This window comes from Oncorhynchus clarkii, chromosome 9 (genome assembly GCF_045791955.1).
Source record: "Oncorhynchus clarkii lewisi isolate Uvic-CL-2024 chromosome 9, UVic_Ocla_1.0, whole genome shotgun sequence".
In the NCBI taxonomy this organism is placed as follows: Eukaryota; Metazoa; Chordata; class Actinopteri; order Salmoniformes; family Salmonidae; genus Oncorhynchus; species Oncorhynchus clarkii.
In genome coordinates this window covers 47375667-47393030 of record NC_092155.1, presented here as the reverse complement: position 1 = coordinate 47393030, position 17364 = coordinate 47375667, and the positions used below count along the sequence as shown (strand labels likewise).

Genomic DNA, 17364 nt, shown 5'->3' with positions numbered 1-17364 from the left:
TTCCTAAAATACTTCAGCGTTGTAGGTGTCAAGTTTATGGGCATGTTTGCAGCAGTATATACACGGGGAAGAGTCCAAGATGTGAGCATGATACGAAGGAATGTGTAGTTTCGGTGGAGAAAGTTGAGTGTTAGTTGTGGGGATACCCATGGGGAGGGATATCAGAGGTGTCCGTTGAGAGAAAGTCATGTTGAGGTTGCTAGGGTCAGGTAGTACAGGATGTGTCGTATGCTGAAGCAGTGTAGAGAGAGGTAGAGGAAGATGGGTACAGGGTGAGGATTAATGTGAGTAGGCAGAGACTAATAGAGAGAGTGACCGGAAGAAGAAGCGGTGTGGCAAATATCAAGTCGTTGTGCTTTGCCTTGTTGGCCACCAAGCGTCATGATGAGTTTAAAGCGAAAGGGAAACACAAGATTGAGCCACACACAGCCGAGCAGATAGAGAGAGAGGAGAGACGTTCCTGCGAAGGTAAGATAACAGAAGACAAACTTGCTGAGAAACCGAATATAATTTATATACGATAACACGTCTACTAGTTTTGTGAAATTAAATGTTATGGTCAATATGCCCCCTCCCGTCTTATCTTCTAGTTGTCTCTTGGGCTAGTTACGTTACAGTAGTGCCAGCCAGGCATCAATGACTAACTATCAGTTGTAGTGTAGCCAGTTATCTAAGTGATATTTTCCCACTTTTACGCTGTGCTATTTTAGCTAGCTACCTTGGTTGAAGCTATGCCATCTAACCTTAGCTAGATTAAGCTAGCTACCTGGCTGTGGTTAGACAATTTTTGAAATGCATATACAATGTACTTTGGTGTGGAATTTAGTACGTTTGTTTGCTAGCTAACATTACTAGCTATGTTACGTTCTGATTGGGTTTGTGGAACTAGTTAACGTTACCTGGCAGCAGTAAACTGCTAGGCTAGTTAGCAAGCTGTCTTTAATGCCACAACAACACAGGCTAGTTATATACCGCTAACTATCCAAGCGTGTTCCCCCAACTCCACGATGTAGATGACTACATCACATCAATAGACATACAAACGTGTGCAAAGTCAAATATGGGTTTTGATGGCTTGGTCAAAGATACTGATAGCTAGCCGGGTGGACTGGTTGTAGGCTGGTCTCTTAGCTAGCTAACGTTACCTAGCTAGACACGCTTGCCTTGTTGTGACAAGTTTGATAGTGTTGGTTAACTTGGATGGTATTTTACTTCAGCTATTTAGCCAATTGTCATTCATTTGTGATGAAGCTCTCCACTTTGTACTTGTCATTGAGCTAGCCAATAACTAAACGGCTTGCTGTTACCTAGCTAGCTATTTACATGCAGCTAAAGTTAACGAATGCATCTATCCAGGGCAGACAGTCAACCTAAACCAGACTAGCTAACTAGTTAGCTAGTAGATTCATAGCTATTTCTGGCTTAGCTAGGTACATGACAGACTTGCAGCTAGCTAGCCTATTTTATTTGTATAAATTAAGTAGCTATTTGTGAGTAAGGCATGCTTGAGTTGTTTGCATGTCTTGTAGGACTTTCTAAACCGCTTGGACAGACGAGGTGACGTATCCTTTCTGCACAGTTTACACTCCATGATTGTGCACACAGGCTACCCGTCTGATTCACAGTAATGCGCACCAGAGTTGGGTGCACGAAGTTGATTTACATACCATCATTTTAACTGCTCTGTCACAATATTATTGACCAGGCTTTATTGTAGTACTATACACATGGCGACTTTAATTCTCGTTTTATAGGACACCAGTCATTCCTTTTAATGACCTTTTTCAGTGCCAAACGGAATGTCTGACATAATTGAATTACCCTGACCTTCTAGCATCGGCAAGACACAAATCAAGGGCTTTGTATATGCTTGGAGCTCATAGCCAAATGGCAGACTCTTTCCACGTGCCCATCCTCATGCTACCTCAAGGGTACAGTGTCCCTGTTGCTCAGCCATGTAGAATGCGCTGAGTGGACATTGAGTTACAGTACAATGACTGAAAGAGACCAATTGTCTTTAACTCTTCTTGGCACCTCGTTTTAGAAAGAGCTGGTCTCAGCACTTTGAAAATGTTGTAGTGAAAGTTTAGAAGCAAAGTTATGACCCAGTGAAAGTGTTTGCAAGGGTATGCCTATAGGCAGGCTGGTGTGTGTGAATGAAAACCAGCACAATTACAAGGACTATGAAGACTACAACTTCCTTTGGACTTGAAGTTAATCATGCCAGTGTACGCCTATTTGCAGTTCTTTCTGTCTATCATGGTTGGCAACAGGTGGCTGACGGGCTAAAACCGGCCTGCAAGTGAGCCTTTTTGGTTGAGAAAAAACTAAAATCACCAGGGATTCAGCAAAAATGACTAATTTAGGATTTATTTTCCCAAATATTATCTAAAATAAAATTGTCAATGTAAAAGGTAATCAAAAAATCGCATCAGTATATTATTTTTGATGATATACACAGTATTGTTTTTGCACTAGTTGACTGTACCTGCACTAAAACTCCAGTTTTTTTTTCATAGCTTGTTCTCAATCTTTTTTAAGTAGGGAGCCAATTTGTTTTCAGCACTTATTTCCCTGACAAAATTCATTTTCTCATGTTCTCTCATCCTTCTGCAGCAGACATGGTGATCAATATGTTTGGAACATCAAATCGCAATAAAATCACAGTATCAAATCGCAATAGATATAGAATCGTGATACATTTAGTATCGGCACCTAAGTATTGTGAGGTCGGGGTAAAGTCCCCCCTTTCCTGTGCATCCCTTAGGTAACCATGGCAATGATGGGCCAGAGTTCCTGCTCCTCGATGAGTAACCACACCAAGGAGCGTGTGACCATGGCCAAAGTAACCCTGGAGAACTTCTACAGCAACCTTATCGCCCAACATGAGGAGAGAGAGATGAGGTAGGCCTCCGACTGCACACGCATGCATCCGTCTGGGCTGAGCCAATGGGCAACGTTCTACCAATGCTTTCCACCATGACAGCCATCTTTTCCAATTTCTCTATTGCTACATTCTTCTTATGCCTTATGACATTCAAGGTGGCGGTTGCTAACTTTGGTATTTGTGCTTTATGAATGTGTTGGCTGATGATTTAGACTAAGAAATGGTGGCCACTGCATTATATCTGTAGAAGATATTCACATTTTAACAGTAGCTTTTCCCTCCCCTGTTTTTTAATTTTTATATTGGGCTGATGACACTTGTCTGTCTTGCTTGGTAGGCCTCTATGCTCTTTCTAATGCAAATTGTCTGCTGTCTTTCATGTTACCTCCCTGGCTCTCTTTGATGGAAACCACACCCTGTCTGTGTGCGCTCTAGCACACTGAGGTCATTTCAGTTTCGAGATAAAACGACTGATGTGTGAAGAATGAATGTGTCACTGACTGGGGCTTTTTTACATTTTTTTTATTCATAACTTGTGATCTTGGAAAAAGTAGGCAGAGGTTGAGTGCAATAAACCAGAATGTTTCATAAATTCTTGACATGATTTCAAAGTATATGTGTGTATGTAAAGGACCATTTCTGTTCAAACACTGTCACCTGAGTAATGATCAAACAAGCAGCTGATGGTGGAGACATGACAGTTGGCTTCTGTCAAGTAGCGGTCTGAGTCGGTTTCGCCCTCATGGCCACAGGAGGACCTTGTTTGTGTCGACTTCAAGAGGAAACTGATAAACAGTGAACATGACACACAGTGGCACCAATCCAACCCCTACTAGCACATAGCCCTATTAATATCACTGGCAACCAAAGGTTACGTGGTGGTCTCTTATCTCAGCGGCTTCAGAGCAGAGAAGGAAATGACACTACTAATATGTAAGTCCCTGGGTCGCATTCATTAGTGCACACCGTAGCAAATAATTTTGCAACGGAACACTAAAACAAGCAATTCTTATGTTCTGTGTTGTTCCTAGTGAATATTACCCTTATGTTGTGGTGATGGGGTTGGTCCATAGAAAGCATGTGGGCATAAGGACCGAACGACACCTGTCTGTTTTTCTGGAAGGATACTACTCAATGACTCAATGACTCAATAAACTCTTAGTCCCTTACACATTTTGCTAGATGAGCCAGTGAGGGTTACTCTTTCTCTCAAGGTAGAGATGTGTGGCTGTGTTTATATGGTGCACTTAATTGGTGTTAAAGGAGAATAATTATGTGCCTCAGCTGGAACCAATCTCCACTCTCAAAGCAGTGTCAGTTCTTGAACAAAGTATCAACCCAACACATTAGTTGAATGAAAGTGAATTATTTTTGCATTTCTGTTCCAGGCAGCAAAAGTTGGAAAAGGTGATGGACCAAGAGGGCTTGGTTGATGAAGAGGTGAGGTGTACTCGCGCGCACACACCCGGGTTTCCGTTATGAAAATGTGTTGCCGGACATTTGACCGGGAACATGTAAATAAAATGACAGTACATTTTAAAAATGTACTGGACCCATATGCATTGAGTGCATAACTTTTTATCAGGGCGTCCACCCTCGGTGCTCTGAATGACAAATCATATTTAGGATATGGGAATTCATATTAACAGAACATGCAAGTCTAGGTTGCAATGGTGTGCCGTCCTTACTGAATTCTGCACTTTGAACATGTTAGAATTAACTTTTCCTCAGCCAAAAAGATGAGTAACTAACAGCAAAATCACTAGCCAATGTCAATCTACTACAGTACAAGAGTTTAGGCTACATATTGTATTGGTCAGCTTATTGAGAAATGGTCTATTCCAAACACACTGGGACAGTCATGTGACAATAGATCCTAAATTCATACAACAAGTAGACCTAGGCTACATAAAAAAATAAATAACTTAAAGCTATGAGTCTGATGCAACAGATCAGAACATTTAGCTTAATGTTGAATAACTATTTCTTCACATAAGCGCAGCAATGCGGGCAAGGCAGTAGACTCCAGTCGAATGGTAGTTCCATAATGCAATTAGCGGGAAAACAATTAAGTATATGTTTTCAAAATGCATACTGCCTCCAGCTCATTGCAAAGTGATGTGATGTGCTGATGAAGCCTGCCTTCCATTGCCATTTGATGCCGTCTTCAAAACAACTCAAATCAGGCTTCAGTGCATTCAAGACAACTGGGAATAAAAACGAGTTCCGACTGGGGTGGAAATCATTTTGAATAGTCTTCAACTCGTAGTTCCAACTCTGGAATCGGGCCTCTTTCTAGCGCTCCGATTTTCCGACCTGAAGATCACTGACATGATTTGATCACGTGTTTTCGAGTTCCCAGTTGTCTTGAAAGCACCACAAGATGCTGCGCTTACGCTGTCTGACAGATTTCCCACTCAAAGGCTCTGCTGTACGCATGTGATAAGGTAACGAATATGCTGTACACACGGGCAAATAACCTATAGACTTTTAAGCATCACCAGTCAAATGTATTTCCATCAATGAATAGGCTAAAAAGCATTATTTCACAATGGGATTTCTTTTCCTTCTCCCGGACAATTGGCTGGTGCCAATTTTATCTGCTTGCAATATATTTTTCAGACAAAAGCCGGCTAATGGAAACCCTGACACACAACCAACCTTTTGACACTAACCATTGCCCCCTCTACCTGTGCAGAAGTGTATCCGGCGTTCTCAGCACGCCAGGAAAGAGACCGACTTCCTGCGTCTCAAACGAACCCGCCTGGGCCTGGAGGACTTTGAGTCCCTCAAGGTGATTGGCCAAGGAGCTTTTGGAGAGGTAGGCATCATCCCTTTTGTATAAACATATTTTATGTAGCCTTGCAGAGTTTCAGCTTATTATTCAATACACTATTGGCACGTTCTGGTCCTCTTTGTCCCCAGGTGCGTCTGGTGCAGAAAAAGGACACGGGCCATGTGTACGCTATGAAGATCCTCCGTAAGGCTGACATGCTGGAGAAGGAACAGGTGAGAAGGAAGGAGTAGGGGAGGTATACATTGATGGCCAGCAATTTCTCTCAAATATCCAAAGCAGTGTCTTTGATACAAACATGAGTGCCTGTCATGCAATTGAGAAAAGAAATGTATGGTACTGTGCGTGTATTCGTAGGTGGGTCACATCCGTGCCGAGCGAGACATTCTGGTGGAGGCAGACAGCCTGTGGGTGGTCAAGATGTTCTACAGCTTCCAGGACAAGATGAACCTCTACCTCATCATGGAGTTCCTGCCTGGCGGTACGACCCCCTCCCCGAAAACCTGAACAGTCTCCACACTAAGGCACTATTGTCCAGTGAGCAACTCCCAGATTAGCGAGTCTTTCATGTGTATTTAGACCTTGGGGCTTGTATTCATAGTGTTTCAGAGTAGGCATGCCTACTCGACTCAGCCAAAACTCAGCACTCCTAATCTGAGACACTTTGTGAATACGATCCCAGTAATGAGAAGCAATGTTGCACAAAGACCTGTTTTGTATAGAATAAGCAACCTGCCATCGTCCAAAGTGCACAGAATTGTTTAACACATTTCTATCTGAAATTCCACCAAAACAAACTAATGCCTCACTGAATACGCCTCAGTCCAGTTGCAATGTGGTGGTTTTTAACATGCCGCTGCCCTCTACAGGTGACATGATGACCCTGCTCATGAAGAAGGATACTCTGACTGAGGAGTCCACTCAGTTCTACATCGCTGAGACAGTGATAGCCATCGACTCCATCCACCAACTAGGCTTCATCCACAGAGACATCAAACCTGACAACCTGCTACTAGACTCCAGGGTGAGTTTGAGCACGGACTTGGAGACACAAATATGAGCTCAGACCGGTGGTTTGGATAAGGTGCACAACTGGGTCGAATTCACAAGGCACCAAACTGAAGAAAACGGACTAAACTTGTCCAATAAGAAATGCTTGTTTTCATTTTGTGGTGCAGAAAGTTTTTGCTTTGGTGTGCAATAATGAATATGATCCTGTACTGAAGGTGCCTTTTGATTGTTCCAGGGCCATGTGAAGCTGTCTGACTTTGGTTTATGCACGGGTCTGAAGAGGGCCCATCGTACGGAGTTCTACAAGAACCTCAACCACAGCCTCCCCAGTGACTTCAGTAAGCAAAGTCAGGCATCTCCAATCAATCCATTACTTTACATACTAACACCCTGTATCACTTTGTTTGCAAACATTCAAATGACAATGATGTAATATTTGGGTTATGATGGAGTAAAACGGATGCACTAAGCTCAAAAGGAATTTATAAATTCTATTAATTTGGTTATGTATTTGAACAGTAGGAAATGTCCCAGATTGAGCCTTTTTAATGTTTCTCTACAAACCTGGTTCTGATTTCAAATGTGCTTTTTTAAAGGTAAGAACTTAGATTTGTTTTTAGGTATGTTTTATATTATATAAAATGTTATTTTTTTTTATTTATTTTTTTTAAAGAAGAAAAAGTATTGTTGCATTTACCAGTGTGTACATATTTGTTGTTGCATGTTACTAACAAAGTCATTGAATATATCCTGATTGTAAATCACTGGATTAGAGCTGATAAATGACAAGGCAAAAACAGGTTTTTAGAAATGTTTGCAAATGTCTAAAAAAAATCTTAAATATCACGTTTTACGTAAGTATTCAGACCCTTTACTCAGTATTTTGTTGAAGCACCTTTTGCAGCGATTACAGCCTTGTCGTCTTTGGAATGGCGCTACTAGCTTGGCACACCTGTATTTGGGAAGTTTCTTCCATTCTTCTCTGCAGATCCCCTCAAGCTCTTTCAGGTTGGATGGGGAATGTTACTATACCTCTATTTTCAGGTCTCTCCAGAGATGTTCGATCGGGTTCAAGGCCGGTCTCTGGCTGGGCCACTCAAGGACATTCAGAGTCTTGTCCCGAAGCCACTCCTACTTTGTCTTGGCTGTGTGCTTAGGGTTGTTGACCTGTTGGAAGGTGACCCTTCACCCCAGTCTGCTGTCCTGAGAGCTCTGAAGCAGGTATTCATCAAGGATCTCTCTGTACTTTGCTCCGTTCATCTTTGCTTCGATCCTGACTAGTCTCCCAGTCCCTGCTGCTTAAAAACATCCCCTCAGCATGATGCTAGCACCAGGATTCCTCCAGACATGATGCTTGGCATTCAAGCCAAAGAGGTCAATCTTGGATTCATTAGACCAGAGAATCTTGTTTTTCAAGGTCTGAGAATCCTTTTGGTGCTTTTTGGCAAACTCCAAGCGGGCTGTCATGGCTACCGTCTGGCCACTCTACCACAGACCAACTCTGGAGCTCGGTCAGTGACCATTGGGTTCTTGGTCACCTCCCTTGCTCAGTTTTGCCGGGCGTCCAGCTCTAGGAAGAGTCTTGGTGGTTCCAAACTTCTTCCATTTTAAGAATGTTGGAGGCAGCTATGATTTTTGGGGACCTTCAATGCTGCAGAAATGTTTTGGTACCCTTCCCCAGATCTGTGCCTCGACACAATCCTATCTCGGAGCTCTACGGACAATCCCTTCGACTGCATGGCTTGGTTTTTGCTCTGACATACGCTGTGAACTGTGGGACCTTATATAGACAGGTGTGTGTGTGTGTGTGTGTGTGTGTGTGCCTTTCCAAAGCATATCCAATCAATTGTATTCACCAAAGATGGACTCCAAACAAGTTGTATAAATATCTTAAGGATGATCAATGGAATCAGGATGCACCTGAGCTTAATTTCGAGTCTCATAGCAAAGGGTCTGAATACTTATTTACATAAGGTATTTCTGACTTTTTATACATAATAACAAAGCGAACAGTTCTTTTTATGGGGTATTGTGTAGATTTAGGACGTTTATTTAAAAAAATTAAGTTATCCATTTTAGAAAGACTAACGTAAATTGTAGGTCTGAATACTTTCCAATGCACTGTATCTTAACCTGAAGATGAATTAAACCGGTTGAACCACTATGCGTCATTTTATAGAACTGTTCATTTTTCTTTACAGCATTCAATAACATGAACTCAAAGAGGAAAGCAGAGACATGGAAGAGGAACAGGAGACAGCTGGTGAGAAAATAAAGCTAGATGGGAAGGCAGCATATTCTACACAGACACAATTGTATTGGTGTGGTCTTGTAGTCACATTTATACAATACTATGAAGCCTTGAATCAAGTTTAAAAGTTTTTTGCTCTCTCCCTTTAGGCCTTCTCTACTGTGGGCACCCCTGACTACATCGCCCCAGAAGTCTTCATGCAGAACGGATACAACAAGCTCTGTGATTGGTGGAGCCTGGGAGTCATCATGTATGAGATGCTGATAGGTGAGATCTCATTGACATGTTCTACTTGGAGCCTCCTCAAAGCCATTGGTAGTATTTGGAAATTGTCTTTCAAACATACACTACATGACCAAAAATCTGTGTACACCTGCTCGTCGAACATCTCATTCCAAAATCATGGGCATTCATATGGAGTCGGTCCCCCCCTTTGCTGCTATAACAGCCTCCACTCTTCTGGGAAAGCTTTCCACTAGATGTTGGAACATTGCTGCAGGGACTTGATTCTATTCAGGCACAACCGCATTCGTGAGGTCGGGCACTGATGTTGGGCGATTAGGCCTGTGTCGCAGTCGGTGTTCTATTTCATCCCAAAGGTGTTCGATGGGTTTGAGGTCGGGGCTCTGTGCAGGCCAGTCAAGTTCGCCACACTGATCTCGACAAACCATTTCTGTATGGACCTCGCTTGCTGCATGGGTGCATTGTCATGCTGTAACAGGAAAGGGCCTTCCCTAAACTGTTGCCACAAAGTTGGAAGCACAGAATGTCATTGTAGCGTTAAGATTTCCCTTCTGAAACTAAGGGGCCTAGCCTGAACCATGAAAAACAGCTCCAGACCATTATTCCTCATCCACCAAACTTTACAGTTGGCACTGTCCATTGGGGCAGGTAGCGTTCTCCTCGCATTCGCCAAACCCCGATTCGTCCGTCGGATTCATCACTCCTGAGAATGTGTTTTCACTGCTCCAGAGTCCAGTGGCGGCGAGCTTTACACTACTCCAGCCGACGCTTGGCATTGCGCATGATGCTCTTAGGCTTGTGTTCGGCTACTCGGCCATGGAACGCCACTTCATGATGCTCCCGACAAACACTTATTGTGCTGACGTTGCTACCAGAGGCAGTTTGGAACTCAGTAGGGAGTGTTGCAACCGAGGACGGGCTATTTTTACACTCTTCAGCACTTGGCGGTCCCGTTCTGTGGGCTTGTGTGGCCTACCACTTTGCGGCTGAGCTGTTGTCGCTCCTTCACAATAACAGCACTTACAGTTGATCGGAGCAGCTCTAGCACAGCAGAAATTTGGCCAACTGACTTGTTGGAAAGGTGGCATCCTATGACAGTGCCACGTTGAAAGTCACTGAGCACTTTAGTAAGTCCATTCTACTGCCAATGATTGTCTATGGAGATTGCATGGCTGTATGCTTGATTTTTATACACCTGTCAGCAGCAGGTGTGGCTGAAACCGCCAAAGGGGTGTCCACATACTTTTGTGTCTAATATAGTGCGTATTATGAATGTCACAAAATGATGCCATTCCTATGCATTTGGCCATGCCTGGCTTATGTGTTGATCCCTTGTGTGTATTATGCTCCAGGCTATCCCCCGTTCTGCTCGGAGACCCCCCAGGAGACCTACAGGAAGGTGATGAACTGGCGGGAAACGCTGACCTTTCCCCCGGAAGTGCCCATCTCCGAGAAGGCCAAGGACCTCATCCTCAGGTTTTGCTGTGAAGAGGAGCACAGGATTGGAGCGACAGGGGTGGAGGACATCAAGGGCAACGCCTTCTTCGAAGGGGTGGACTACGACCACATCAGGTAGGAGGGCTTAAAATAATAGTTCACTTTTCTTTTATTTTTTCTTTGTGTGTGCAGACCTGCCAACATGCATGCATTTTGTATACCATGCGTGCAATTTGAGGTCAAAGTACTCTGGTATGAAAAACTACCCTATAATATGTAAAAAAAATGGTCATGTTGTGTTTTTTGACTCAACCGTCTGAAGTTGGAGTGGAGTCAGTATTAGGGTGAGAACATGGAGATCTGAAACCAGCTCATATAGGCCAAGTTCAGTTGTTTCATATTCCAAATAGCCTACTGTAAGCTAGACTACTACATTCCACCAGTAATTGAAATATTCAAAAATGTCTCCCCAAACAAAATTAGACCGTTTACATTTTTCTAGGGGCTAACCACATAAAGACACCTATTTTAATTAGAATAATCATTACCCCTAAATTTTACCAAGAAAAATATGCATGTACCGAGCAAAACTTCTGTGTTGGCAAAAAAAAAAAGCCCTGATTGTACATATACTTTCTAAAATGTTGATCTAGTTAGCTACTGAAGAGCAGCCTATCTGTACAGCCTACTATTCCTATGGAGGCAGTCTTCTGCCAACATCATTATTAGGCAAAACATGAATTAGCATGTTCCTTTTATTTGAGCATTGTAGTTGCGTGTGCTGTGAATTGGTACTTGTAAAAATGATTCAAGGTTGACCGGTCTTTCTATTTTCATCCAAACAATAAAAAATAAAAAAGTTTATTAGCTGGTTATTTACCAACCTCCATAATATCCTGGCTAGCATTTTCTGACAATGTAGCGGTGCATTTAAAAAAACGGGTGGGAACAGTCCCGTTGTAAAACCAGAGTCCCGTGTTGTCCCTACAGAGAGAGGCCCGCTGCCATTCCCATCCAGATCAAAAGCATCGACGACACGTCCAACTTTGACGAGTTCCCAGACTCCGATATCCTCCAGCCAACGGGTACGTTGCTTATTGTCATAACACCAGTGGCTGTCAGTAGTCATAGATCGACAGGATCATGTTCATTAGGTTCCTCCCCGTTTTTTGGCTCCTTCTGTTCTGTTTGGTTCCTAGAGTAAACATTTTCCCTTGCAATAGTCTGCGACTAATGAATACACCCCTGGTAGTCCCTCCCAGGTTGTCAGTTCTCTTTCATTTGGTACCTTTTATCCCTTACTTTTCCTCCTCAGCTGCCCCTGTGGTGTCTAACCATTCTGAGGCAGACCTGAAGAACAAGGACTGGGTCTTCATCAACTACACCTACAAGCGCTTCGAGGGCCTCACAGCCCGAGGGACCATCCCCTCCTACATGAAGACAGGGAAGAGATGAATAATTTATTTGTTCACTCACTCACTCTACCTGCCCCTCAGACTGGCATTCAAAAGGAATACACCATGGAGCCCAGTGACCACTCCTCTAGCTCCAAAATACACTAAATTAACCTTGTTTTGGGCCCTTCCTGCTGAAGGGACGTTCCTCCTTCCCTTGCATGGGACTTGTTGAAGGGCTCTGCGTAGAGAAGTGTGGCCTACTCCAACTCTAGTCTGTGTCGATCTAAAAAAAAGAAAAAAGCCAGTCTAGTGCTGGAAGATAAGGACGGTGTTCCCATTATACTGTCTGCAAGCTCAATTCTTCATGGAATAATTGTTTTTCTATATGGAAACTCACATGCTGTTCCACCCCAGTATTTAATTTCCCATAGCTTTTTTTCAAGTGGGATCCACCAAAGAGCAGTCTTGGAGATGTTATTTCCTTAGTTTGGGGAACATCTCTCAGATCTCCACTAGCATCGGTCCAACTCGGCCAAGACTGATTCTCTATGCTTCATTATTCCACCGGAACGAGCCAAGATACCAGCATAACAGGTCACCCTTGGGGCCAGAGCCTGTTGTCACACCAGCGGACCACACTCAACCGGCTATACCCGCATTCCTTCACTTCTCCCGTCATAAACGGGCTTTGAAGTCTTAGCGGAGCGGCCAATTATCAAGGGCCTGGGATCCAATATGCCTCGCTTTTCTGTCAAAGGGCTAGCTTTTCTCTCTTCAGTCCTTTTTCAACAAGAGAAAAATGCTCCACACACAATTGAATTCTCCATCTTTAGAAACTAGGTCCCCCTATTAAAACTATTAGAAATGGAGTGTCATTTGACGGGAACTAATGAGTTTTTAGTAAGCTCTCTGAAGCATCTTGGGTGCTAGGCCTTCCGACAGGTTGCCTGTTGCAACAAGGCAACTCTTAACCAAAGAGATTATTATTTTAGGGTTTCAATGTAATTGTTTTGTCCCCATGTAATTGTCACTTCAATACCATCAATGGTAGAGCTGTTTTTATACATGGATTTATGCAAGTGTTTATAGCAATATAATCACCTCTCTGGAATATGATTCCATTTGAAATGGAACTACACCTCCCAGAAGCCCACCTGTTTAGATTCATTCTTGATTTGACAGTCATCCACTTTTGAAGGGTAGCATTCATGTTGTCCTGAGTTATTATTCGCCAATAATCTGTTAGCGCTATAACTTTTTCTGGATATGCATATCCTTTAGCTGGAGCGCAAAGTCAAATGCTAAAATTTGCATGTACCGACCATTTCTTTGGTTTACTTTTCAATTGACCTTTTTGTGGTAGGGGAGCTAGAAGTAAGGCCAAGACATCAATCTTCTGTTTGTTCTCTCTTTCCTTGTCGTTAAAAAAACAACTTCCTGACCATTGGTCTGTAGGGGCTTGGTAGGTGAAGTGGCGAGTTGGCAAGTTGGTTCAGTGGCGCTGGAAGGAACGGGGAATAGAAAAGGAGCACCTTTTTAGATTGAGGGACTCTGACTCTGTACTCTGACCCCAGGTTTGGATCATTCACGTCACTTTTCACTTCTTGTCTATAGTTTCCTCTTGCTGTCGCTTGTTTTTTTTTCTTAGCAACTGAGCTTTGAGTAACATTTTAAACATTGCGTTTGTCTCAAGTTTTGTCAATGATATGTCACCTGGAAGTTCCTTACTTTTCAAGAGGTGTGAGGGAGAAACTCTGACCTTAACTCTACCCAGGGCTGTATGTGACTCCTTAAAACAAAATCCCAAATGCTGTGTCATTTGAATCGAATGTAATCCCAAGGTGTAGTGGCAGATTAATTTCATGCCATGTTAATTCCAAAATGCTGAATGGAATGTAGCCACAGCCACCATTTAGTGGTATGTTTCTGTCACTCAGGGAAGATGTCATCTGGTCTTTTCTTAAATCCCTGTATGGTGTTCTGGGTAGTTTAGAGTACTTGCTGAAATTTAATAGCCAGATTATTTATTTTTTACAACTGAGCGACAGCTGATTTGATACGGGTCTCTAATCATTTTACTGATGCTTGATGTCCAAATTATTCTGTAATGCTGGGTTTAAAAACTATTTGGGCGGATGAGGTGGGAAAGTGCATATGACTTTTTAAATGATTGTATTGTTAATTTATGCTGCTTGGTGTGTGTGATTTGCTTGTCTTCAGAGGAATGGTTGATATGCTCAGTAAAAATGAGATGTTTGATTAACCCACACTGATAACCTCAAGTTATTTTGTAGATGTCACTTAACGGTGTGTATGCTGTTCTTTTTCCCCAGGCATACATTGTGTGTGTGTGTGTGTGTGTGTGCCAGTCAAAAGTTTGGACACCTACTCATTCAAAGGTTTTTCTTTATTTTTGTACAATTTTCTACATTGTAGAATAGTAGTGACGGCATCAAAACTATGAAATAACACGCGGCATTATGTAGTAACCAAAAAACAAGATTCTTCAACGTAGACATTCTTTGCCTTGATGACAGCTTTGCAATCTTGGCATTCTCAACCAGCTTCAACTGCAATGCTTTTCCAACAGTCTTGAAGGAGTTCCCACATGCTGAGCACCTTTCGGCTGCTTTTCCTTCACTCTGCGATCCAACTCATCCCAAACCATCTCAATTGGGTTGAATTCAGCTGATTGGAGGCCAGGTCATCTGACGCGGCACTCCATCACACTCCTTGGTCAAATAGCCCTAACACAGCCTGGAGGTCCATTGTCCTGTTGAAAAACAAATTATAGTCCCACTAAGTCCAAACCAGATGGGATGGTGTATTGCTGCAGAATGCTGTGGTAGCCATGCTGGTTAAGTGTGCCTTGAATTCTAAATTAGTGTCACCGGTAAAGCACCATCACACTTACTCATCTGTTCACCTACTCTGCGTCTCAAAGACACTGCGGTTGGAACCAAAAATCTCACATTTGGACTCAGACCGAAGGACAGACTTCCACCGGTCTAATGTCTATTGCTCGTGTTTTCCCAAGCAAGTCTTCTTTTTGGTGTCCTTTTAGTAGTGGTTTCTTTACAGCAATTTGACCATGAAGGCCTGATTTCACGCAGTTGAGATGTCTGTTACTTGAACTCTGAAGCATTTTTTTGGGCTGCGATCTGAGTGAGTGGTGAAGCTGGTAACTAATGAACGTATCCTCTGCAGCAGAGGTAACTCTGGGTCTTCCTTTCCTGTGGCAGTCCTCCGAGCCAGTTTCATCACAGCGCTTTGTTTTTTTTCTCAACTGCACTTGAAGAAACGTTCAAAATTCTTGGTGTTCTGTATTGACTGACCTTCATGTCTTAAAGTAATTATGAACTGTTTCTCCTTGCTTATTTGAGCTGTTCTTGCCATAATATGGACTTGGTCTTTTACCAAATAGGGCTATCTTCTGTATACCACCCCTACTTTGTCACAGCTGATTGGTTCAAACGCATTAAGAAGGAAAGAAATTCCACAAATGTACTTTAACGATGCATACCTGCTAATTGAAAAGCATTCCAGGTGAAGCTGGTTGAGAGAATGCCAAGAGTGTGCAAAGCTGTCATCAAGGCAAAGGGTGGCTACTTTGAAGGATCTAAAATATATTTTGATGTAACACTTTCTTTGGTTACTACATGATTCCATATGTGTTATTTCATAGTTTGTCTTCACTATTCTACAATGCAGAAAACTGTAAAAATAAACTCTCGAATGAGTATGTGTCAACTTTTGGTGTGTGAACATTTAATCAGAAGTAGGGGGGTTATAATTTAATGGGTGTGAATATTTGACAATGAATAACTAACCCTGCACTTAATGTCTGTCTGATTTGTACAGCATTTGTTTCAGTCTTTAGAATTTTGTAGTGAGTGTTTTTTGATGGACCAGTGGAATTAATGCCATTTTACTGGTTGAACAAGCAAGCTAGCCATGTGCAGGATTTATACATTTTCTTCTGGAAATTGTTTTGACTACAAACTGACTACAACTTAAATTAGCACTTTTCTGTAGTTCTATGAGGTGGAATAATGGAAACGCAGTGAACTAACAGCTTGAGGCAAAAGGCTAGAATATTAATTATTCCTAATTTGGCTTCCACATTTTGCTACTCAACCGATTCAGACTGTTAAGTGGAACCAGTTAAACATTTTTTTAAGTAATCCCCCCCCCCCTCCATCCGAAAAGAAGGGTGAGGTTATCAATTTTTGGCTTTTGTGCAAGGCTAACCTCCAAAACAAAGGAGGCTTGGGGGAAAGTTAGCAGGACCAACCAGTTTCTCAAGCCCCATCATGAAAAGTCACCCAGTCATTGCTCTGTCATCACTCAATATATTGAAGACTTTCTTACAGGGCTGAGTTGTCATGTATGCTACAGTTTAAACAGCAGACACTAGTATTGTAATATAACTTACCTTCCAGCTGTGGAAACTGTAGTCCTCAATTCCACCAGTGTTTTTCAGAGAATTCCTTACCAATGTTCCACAAAGGCACTAGGCAGTATCCCTAAGCTAGTAATGGCCTACTAGTACCATAGAGGCTGAGGAACCGACAACGCTACATGTTCGAGATGTGCAGGGTGTTCTGTTCATTTGAATCACACACCATTCATCCTTTTTAAATATGGTAGCCACTTAACATTGGGTTAAAAGTTGCTGTATGATTCATCTGACGTCTGCATTGGGCCATGCAGCATTTACGGGGATATGGTCTCTGCAGAAGTCAGGGAATTCATACTTCTTGCACTTCGCCGAGCAATGCAGAGCTTTTGTTTATACAGAACCTACCGTCAACCAACCATGTAAATATGGAGCTATACGGAGCCCTCTGCATTGTTACAAAATTTGAGAGGCACAAGGCGATGCAGTATGGAGCTCAATTTGGCCTCTGCATGCCTCTGGAGGCTCCGCAATTGCGTCACACCATCCATACGGCGCCTCCGACCACGTTTTCGAATCAGGCTTAAATGGGCTTTTAGTTATATTGTTTCTCCCTTCAAAGAGCACATTTAGCCAGTCAATGGCAGTCTGCTTGTTTCACTGATGGTAAATACTGACCTGCACTATGGTGGTAGATTTGAACAGCATTAAATAAAACCCCTATGTTGAACTTATTTTTTTTAATTCCTTGTCTTTTAGGGGTACAGTTGGTTTAGATTAGTGAAGAAATATCAGTTTTAGGGTTTCCCCCTAGATTGCAGTTTTGTAACTGCAGTCGACTGGTATTTGATGCAGAATAACTGCAGTGTTAAGATTCCTCGCAATAGGTGAATCCTACTGTTTTGAAATCAGCTACAACCCCTCTGAAATAGCTCGTATTCCTCA

At 42.6% G+C, this 17364-nt stretch overlaps 1 protein-coding gene across 2 annotated transcripts; it reads left to right on the top strand.

Moving 5' to 3' along the window:
- Positions 1-216: 216 nt before the first annotated feature.
- Positions 217-17153, top strand: LOC139416432 (serine/threonine-protein kinase 38-like). Of its 2 annotated transcripts, none has more exons than XM_071165036.1 (13): positions 217-468; positions 2768-2904; positions 4276-4327; positions 5586-5708; positions 5813-5896; positions 6039-6162; positions 6551-6705; positions 6928-7030; positions 8894-8955; positions 9093-9210; positions 10539-10758; positions 11614-11708; positions 11939-17153. In XM_071165036.1, the coding sequence occupies exons 2-13, from the start codon at positions 2774-2776 to the stop codon at positions 12076-12078; spliced, it is 1407 nt and encodes a 468-aa protein (XP_071021137.1). In that variant the 5' UTR covers positions 217-468; positions 2768-2773; the 3' UTR covers positions 12079-17153. The 2 variants fall into 2 exon arrangements, with proteins under 2 accessions (XP_071021137.1, XP_071021136.1); XM_071165035.1 differs by having other exon boundaries at positions 307-468; positions 6928-7039.
- Positions 17154-17364: the final 211 nt, after the last annotated feature.